Here is an 8,160-nt window from a genome sequence, read left to right on the forward strand (position 1 = left end):
GAATGAAGACAGTTACCTGCTGCCAGATAGATGGGGTGCTGCTGTGCTGGACTCCAGGCCTGGAGAGCGGTTCGCTTAATTTCTTTTAGCTTCATCCTAAAAAGACTCATATGTTATGCACTGATATGTATTGGCCATGCTATGACTGTTTGAGTAAATGTCCCATTTACAGTCGATGTCCAGGTAAGGCAAAGGTTTGCTCTGTTCAGTAGACTGTTTAACCCAATGGGAAGATCTACCAATTGGCACTTGCAGTATATCTCCTAAATATAATGAAATTATACATGAAACATTCTTATGACAATAAAAACAGAACACATTGTAACAGCAGCTGGGGCATTCATTGCCAAAACATAAATAACATCCTGCTGCTAAATCATTTAAGACACAATACCTACAGCTACACAGTTTGCAAGATACTGGACAATGAATGTTTAGGAAGAATCAGAATTTCATAACAAAGCGCTGAAATACATAAGAAGAGACGAGGTCCTCACAACAGACACGTTTTAGTGAATGAAATGTGCAACCTGTACACGCAATGTCCATTTAAAGAGGTAATAATGCAGCAGAGAGGCTAATGCAGAGAGTTTTAAAGGTGTTTACCTTCTCTTGTCGTGCTTCCAGACACACTTCCACGTCCCCACTGCTGTCCATCAACGTGGCACAACAAGCCCCGCCCACCGGCGCGACGACTTCCGGCGGAAGAGCTCAGTTAGTGTGTTGTGCAAGTGAGCGTGTTTGATTATTTTTATTGCATAAGACCATTGTGGACACACTGGCAGTGCATGTTCCTTTACAGTCAGTATTATTATGACAGTGCCATGCTACAGTGCTGAGTGATTCACACAGTTACTCCAGGTGCTTTAAATTAAGATTGCATAAATAAAACTGAATACAAGTCATGTAAACTGGATTTAAAAGACTTCCTGAGGTCCACTGGTTGAGAAACCACGGCACCAGAAGATACAGTCCCTGACTTAACAGAACATTGAAATGCATGAGTTTAATTGTATCAAGCCAAACAAACAAAAATACTAACATTTTAATTATATTTAATTTTATTTATCGTGTGCATAATACTGTTTAGTAATCAGCCAACATTGAGCAGTAGAATTTATCGCGTGTATTCAAGCTGTTTTGTGGAAGAGCATTTGTTACAGTTGTAGAAACTCCTCATTGACCGTGTATTATATGAGGACTATAGATACGTTCTGTATCTGAGAGAATGGGTTCTATTTGAAGATGTTCCTGAACAGTCTGAGAAATTTGCCTTTAGAATTTGACAGAATTGTGTAGTACTCCAGTAGCATAACGTGACATTATTTGAATAACCTGTTTTGAGGTTTCTTCTTGGTTGTGTGCCAAATTCTATGTCAAGTAAATATGACGACTTATAGCTTCAGAGGCTAAAACTAACTTGTATTTTCTTTCAGAGTGCAAATCCTGGGCCTGGCCACTGAGCATTGATTAGTCATGTGACCAAACAATCTGGAAATGCACATCATATCCAGCTGTCTGTAAATGAGAGAAACACAAATTAAAATGGGTAAGTTTGTTTGTTTTTTTAATGTCAAAGCAAATTTATTTAGCTCTAAAATCATACAGTGCAGAGGTCTGAGACCATATTTTGAATTATGTACAACAAAGGTTATGACTGAATGAATGAATGAATATATGAAGACAATATTTGAATTTATGTAATTGAAATGTATTAAATTAGAAAAAATGCAAAATAGAAGTGTTTTCGAATTTTTTAAAATGTTTTGATATATAAGACTAATGTTCACCGAGGCTGCATTTATTGATGAAAAATACAGTAAAAACAGCAGTATTGTGAAATAATATTACAATTTAACAGTTTTCTATGTGAATATCTGTTAAAGTGTAATGTATTCCTGTGATCAAAGCTGTATTTTCAGCATCATTACTCCAGTCTTCAGAGTCACATGATCTTCAGAAATCATTCTGATATTCTGCTGCTCCAGAAACATTTCTGATTATTATCACTGCTGAAAACAGTTGTGCTGCACAATATTTTTATGGAAACAGTGATAGATTTTTTTAAGGATTCTCTGTATAAAAAGAACAACATATATATGAAATAGAAATCTTTTGTAACAATATAAATGTATTTACTGTCACTTTTAAGCAATATAATGCATCCTTTCTGAATAAAAGTATTGTTTCAATTCAAAAGATATATATGACCCTGGAGCACAAAAGCAGTCTTAAGTCGCTGGGGTATATTTGTAGCAATAGCCAACAATACATTGTATGGGTCAAAATGATGGATTTTTCTTTTAGTAACTCTTCACAACTTGTGCTGTTGTCAAGCATCACAGGAAAGCGATCATGCCACGGAACTATATTCGTAAAACAGACTGGGGTTCAGTGACCTATGAGGAGCTGGAGAAAGCGTTCGTCGAAGTGAAGCGTGGGAAATCTATCAGAACTGTGGCAAAAGAAAGAAAGATCGGCAGGTCCACCCTGCAGCGCTACATGAAGAAGGCAGAAGAAAAAAGAGAGAAGACCGTCGGCTACAGAGGAACGGCTGAAGCCAGGAGGATCTTGTCTGAGGAGTTAGAGGAGGAGCTCGCAGAAAACATCCGGAAGCTGGGCGTGCACGGCCTCACGCCAAAGAGATGCAGAGAAATAGCTTTTGAATTTGCACAGAAGAACAACATTCCCGTCCCCAACAACTGGGGAGAGCAGAGGTTAGCAGGTAGGTTTTGTTGTGACTCTTGGATTCAGTACTTCAGTTTGTGTTGCTAACTTGAATTTTAATTTCCGTAGGTCGAGATTGGCTCAGTAGCTTCATAACCCGTCACAATCTCTATGGCCACATAACTGAAGCAGCATCTTTGGGGAGCCATGGACAGGTGACAGAGCTACTGTGGCATATTTGACTGATTCAATAACTGTTGACTCGACCAGCAGTCGGAAACAACCGTTATGGAAATGCATGTGTGAGAGATTTAGAACTGTTACATATTTACATTTGCTACAATTCTGTTTGCATTTTCTAGGTCATCAGTTTCAGTCTCATCAAGAAAGAAATCCAAGAGGAGTGTGATGTTCCTGTCCCGATTCCTCACGCTTCAGAGGAAGACAGCGCTGAAATGTGTGATTCTGACCGAGACCTCTTAGATGCTGACTTATTTCTGACGTGATGTTATATGATGAAGCATTTTGATGCTTAAAGGGTTAGTTCACCCAAAAATGAAGATTCTGTCATTAATTACTCACCCTCGTGTCGTTCCAAACCCGTAAGACCTTCGTTCATCTTCAGAACACAGTTTAAGATATTTTTGATGAAAATGAAAACAAAAATAACGACTTTATTCCACATTTTCGTCTCTACTGCGTCTACTGAATGCACGTCCACAAGTGACGCAGAAGAGATGAAAATGTGGAATAAAGTTGTTATTTTTGTTTTCTTTGTGCAAAAAAGTATTCTCGTAGCTTCGTAACTTTACAGTTGAACCACTGATGTCACACGGACTACTTTGTAAAAGAAACTTCTCTTTCTTTACAAGGGATGGGCTGGTCCAAGTTATGTAATTGGGTTAATGTCCTGTGATGTGTCATGCAAGCTATGCTTACTATATCTAAAAGTATTTTAAACTACATTTTACTAATTAAAACCAGTAAAGTATTCTCTCAAATGCTTGTTTTGAATATTTCGTGGTGATGAAGAAGTACACTATTTAATTACTTGTTTATTGCTGGGGTCAAATTGCTATTTACAGTCAACAGAATGGTGCCTAATGGTCCCAAAAATAGAAATTTGCTGAAAATTTGCTAACCTTTAGACCATCCAAGATGTAGATGAGTTTGTTTCTTCATCAGATTTGTACTAACCCTTTAATCGTGTTTCCTGTTTGTTTAGGGATATCTACTTTGAAATTGTTTGAAATGAGGTCACACATTATTAAATTATCATTATTATTCAAAATTCTGTTCATGCTGTTACTTATAAATCATTCAACGTTTTTTTCCTCAAGATAATACAACAAAATTGTTTCAATTAAAATGTGTATTCATATATGTATTTATTAATTAATTTTTTTGTATATTCCAATATGGATAAGCTTTCAACCCAATAATGATTGTTATCTTTAGATTTTATATCTAAGGGGGCAAAAAAAATCAAAAGTTGTACTGTACATAAAATTGTGTTAGAAGATATGAAATATAGTGCATTCAGAAAAGTATTCAGACCCCTTCATTTTATCACAATTTATATTTTTTCACATCAATATACACTGTATACTCCATAACGACCAATCAAAAACCAGGTTTGTGATAACCTTTCAAAAATATATATATATATATATAGAAACTATAGCAATATCAGTTTTTTAAAATTGTGTCAGGAGGTCAACTTTTCATTTTATGGACCCAGAATGCTCGAATTGATGCTCTAATTGATGCCAATGTTATTTTTTGGTGCTGTCACACCTACAGTTTTGGAAAACTGTTTAGTTTCACTGCAACCCTCTACATTGCGAGTAAATCACTCGCATATACGACTAAATATTCACTCTGGGCAACTAAATTATGTCTAATATTAGTCAATGGCTAATAAATTCTCAGATTTTAATCGCCAGTGTGTGAGCTGGAGGCTAAGTATAAGTTTAGCACAGATATATTTTCACTCGCCATCTTATATATTCTGCATAAAATATCCCCACTACATCTGCCAAAATGTGCAGTATGCAATCATGACATACTGCATGAGATACTGTATCATACAATACAAATCGCTCAACTTGACCATACATTTCCATGTGACGAAACAGCTGATAAAAACCTCACAATAATCCACAAGCAATCCACACCACTCCAGTCCATCAGTTAATGCCTTCAGAAGCCAAAAGCTGCATGTTTATGAGAAACTTTTTTTAAAACGTTGTTTCTGGATATAAGATACGAGTCCTCTATCCATAATATTGTTTTCAAAAAAAGGTTGGCTCATCTGAGTCAGGAGAGAAATCTGCACAGATCAAGCACAGTTTACAAGCCAAAACAGCTCTAAACAAATATGTTGGTGAATTCTGATGTGAGAAGACAACAGGAGATGGACTTTTTCACTGGAGGAAGCTTATTATGGAGTCATGTTTTGACCAGAAGCCAACAGTTTAAAGTTAAAATGCCTTAATGATGGATTTGTTTCTTACAAACATGCAGTTTTTGGCTTCTGAAGACATTAACTGATGGACCAACCCGATCTCATGAAAGTGCGTATAAATAGTATGCCAAATAAAAACGAAAACTCGTGGTATTGATATGCAAAAATGGACTTTGGCGTGTATATGCTATGCGATGGGTAGGTTTAGGGTTGTGGGGTAGATGCGTATCACATGTACGCCAACAAATTTCGTATCATATGCACGCGAAAACTGCGTATTATATGCACGCCAAACACATGCGTATCATTTGCACGCCAAAGTCCATTTTTGCATATCAATACCACGAGTTTTCGTTTTTATTTGGCGTACTATTTATACGCATTTTCATGAGACCGGGCTCGATGGACTGGAGTGGTGTGTATTACTTGTGGATTATTGTGATGTTTTTATCAGCTGTTTGGACTCTCATTCTGACGGCACCCATTCACTGCAGAGCATCCATTGCTGAGCAAGTGATGCAATGCTACATTTATCCAAATCATCCACATCTTGGATGGACTGACGGTGAGAACATTTTCAGCAAATGTCCTTTTTTGGGTGAACTATTTCTTTCATGATTTAGATGAATTTCGGGAAATAATGGGTTTAATTCGAATTTACCATTATTCATTTTACTCCAACACCATTGTGGTATCAGGTAACATAAAAAAGTACAGCAGGCTCGCCCTCGACAGAACAGAAGGGCTGGTTAATCTGCTGTATTGCTCTGTATTGACTCATAGGCGGCGCTGTTTCTTTGTCTTCTGTTCTCTAAGCGCACAGCGGGAGTGTCCGTCTCATTCAGGGGTTTCCTTCTCCAACGCTGCTGTCATTTACAACCAGAAAAGACACAAAGGAAGATCACTGATGAAGGTGTGAAGCTTACCGCATGTGAGAGCTGGATGTGTGCTGGTCTGCGTTTATTCCGGCGGAGGCTCGTCTGAATCTGATGCCTGGCGCAGGTGCATCATTTCCCGCACTGATCAGCATCAGCATCAGCATCAGTCGGTAAGACAACTCTTCATATAAATCATTCATAACAGTACAGCAGTCCACATTAATGAACTTCATGATACGTCTCAGAAAACTGTTTTATTAATCAGCCTGAATAAGTAAAGAAACCAATTTCTCTGTAGCCTAAATGGATTTTTTTTAAATAATAGTATCTGGTTTCATGGTAATACCGCAGTTTTTTTTTTTTTTTATAATTTTTGAAGGATTGGAGCTTTTTATACACTATCCTAGACACATTACAAGGTGATAGGAAGACAACGTAAGTGCAGTTCCGTGTTTTATGAATACCTGTTTTGTGCTCTATAGCAGGCGCATGCCGGGAACATCGTGATCTATTCTGTCACAGACAGGCCTTACAGCAATGCTGTGCAAACTGTTGAACACCAGCACATTTTAGGAAGTACTTCATATTCATTCTGTTTCGACTTGCCTTTATTAGCAAGGCAAAATCAGTGAGTCACTTATAATCATGAAAATGTGAAAGTCTTTGCATCGCATTGCATAGGCCCACGTGAATTAGAATTCATAAAACAATAGTTCCGATTCTTTATTCTGATTGGATGAACCCGGTTCGTAAAATGCAGATAAGCGCACAATGTGACTGCACATTTTCTATTAATGCTCCTAAGTGTTGTTGCAACCACAAACAGCCAATACTAGTTGATATATGACTTGGGAGAATTATTATTAATACTATATTTATTTATGTGTTACTATTCATGAATTAAATTATGCATTTAACATTGGTGTCTTATATCATATTAAGATTTTTGTATTTATTTTTATTATATCTAGGTACTCAGCTTTGCATATTACTTATTTTACGCATGGCAAATCACTGCAACACACACCCTTGAGTGGGGTTATTGCTTTAAAGGTGTTGTACGCGTTGTTGTTTTTTTAAACCACACATATCATGCCCTTTTTATTTTACCAGAGCTATAGCCAATGATGTATAGAATATTTTCTAATTCCATGTTATTGATCTAACTGTGAACAAGTCTTTCTTTCTTTTTTTTTTTTGACCTCATAATTTTTTATAAAAGTGCCATATCTTGATTTAACGTTGAAACTACAGACTTCTCTCTGAGAGTTAAGTCTGGGTTTGTAACAGAGAACTGCTACTATTACAAATGACTATGGGCAGGGTAATTATCAATAAAAATGACAAAAGCACACATCAAAATGACTAAAACTTGACTAAATTAAAGTGAAAACTGAAAATGCAAAAATAAAATCTAATTCAAAAGATAAACATAAACTTTACTTGTAAATCAATAAAACTGGCCCTGTCCTTTCCTCACGACACTGTAGCTACACATCTGACTGCAAATACTATCCTTCTCCATTGATGACCATTCAAAAATGTCTGTGTATTGTGATAAAATAATAATTTTTGCATACATGTAAATATGATTTAAATTGCAGTCAAAGACAGGATATAGTTTTATGCACTGCAGATGAAGATGTAGGTCAGGCCGGTCTGTCTGTGTTGCAGTTTGCAGAACAGAGAAAACTGAACTGTACAAAATCAAAATTATGCTGTTGCTACCTGATCTCCTCCAAAGCTGCACGCTCAGATTTCAGTGTGCATTCATATACATAATATGGTATTATGCTGATATTTCAGATTGGCATCAGTGAGATTATATGGCATAAATACTTGCATTTTACCTGTTTTTCTAGGATTACTTTTTGAATAAACCTATCAATAGCATAATGAATATGTAATTTTGCATTTAATAATTGAGATTTTATGATCTCACAGACTGTGGGAAAGTTTAAATGGACTCTCTTATGAGAGTCAGATTAGACAATAGAACCACATGATTAATAAATTAATGCAAAACTCTAATGATTGAGAACTTTTCCGTCATCAAAATTTGACATTGATGGACTGCTACAGTATCAGTAAAAGTAGTAGTCTTGAATTAGTGAAAAAAAACTTTCAATAAAAAGATGACTACAATTT

The 8,160-nt window shown here is 36.3% G+C and overlaps 1 protein-coding gene across 7 annotated transcripts in view; it reads right to left on the reverse strand.

The window, feature by feature from the left end:
* LOC107683464 (protein transport protein Sec31A-like) overlaps positions 1-694 on the reverse strand; it is a 28,757-nt gene extending 28,063 nt beyond the window's left edge. For 3 of the 7 annotated variants that reach the window (XM_016479521.1, XM_016479520.1, XM_016479519.1), the window contains exons 1-3: positions 607-683; positions 171-263; positions 17-96 (exon numbers count right to left, since the gene is read on the reverse strand). In XM_016479521.1, coding sequence (XP_016335007.1) covers positions 17-95 — 79 coding nt within the window. In that variant the 5' untranslated portion in view covers position 96; positions 171-263; positions 607-683. Of the gene's footprint in view, positions 1-16; positions 97-170; positions 264-606 lie in introns of all 7 variants that reach the window. The other 4 variants (XM_016479522.1, XM_016479523.1, XM_016479517.1 and 1 more) reach the window with 3 other exon arrangements.
* Between the last annotated feature and the right edge of the window lie 7,466 nt (positions 695-8,160).

The sequence above is a fragment of the Sinocyclocheilus anshuiensis genome, unplaced genomic scaffold (assembly GCF_001515605.1).
Source record: "Sinocyclocheilus anshuiensis isolate Anshui unplaced genomic scaffold, SAMN03320099.WGS_v1.1 scaffold2151, whole genome shotgun sequence".
NCBI lineage: Eukaryota > Metazoa > Chordata > Actinopteri > Cypriniformes > Cyprinidae > Sinocyclocheilus > Sinocyclocheilus anshuiensis.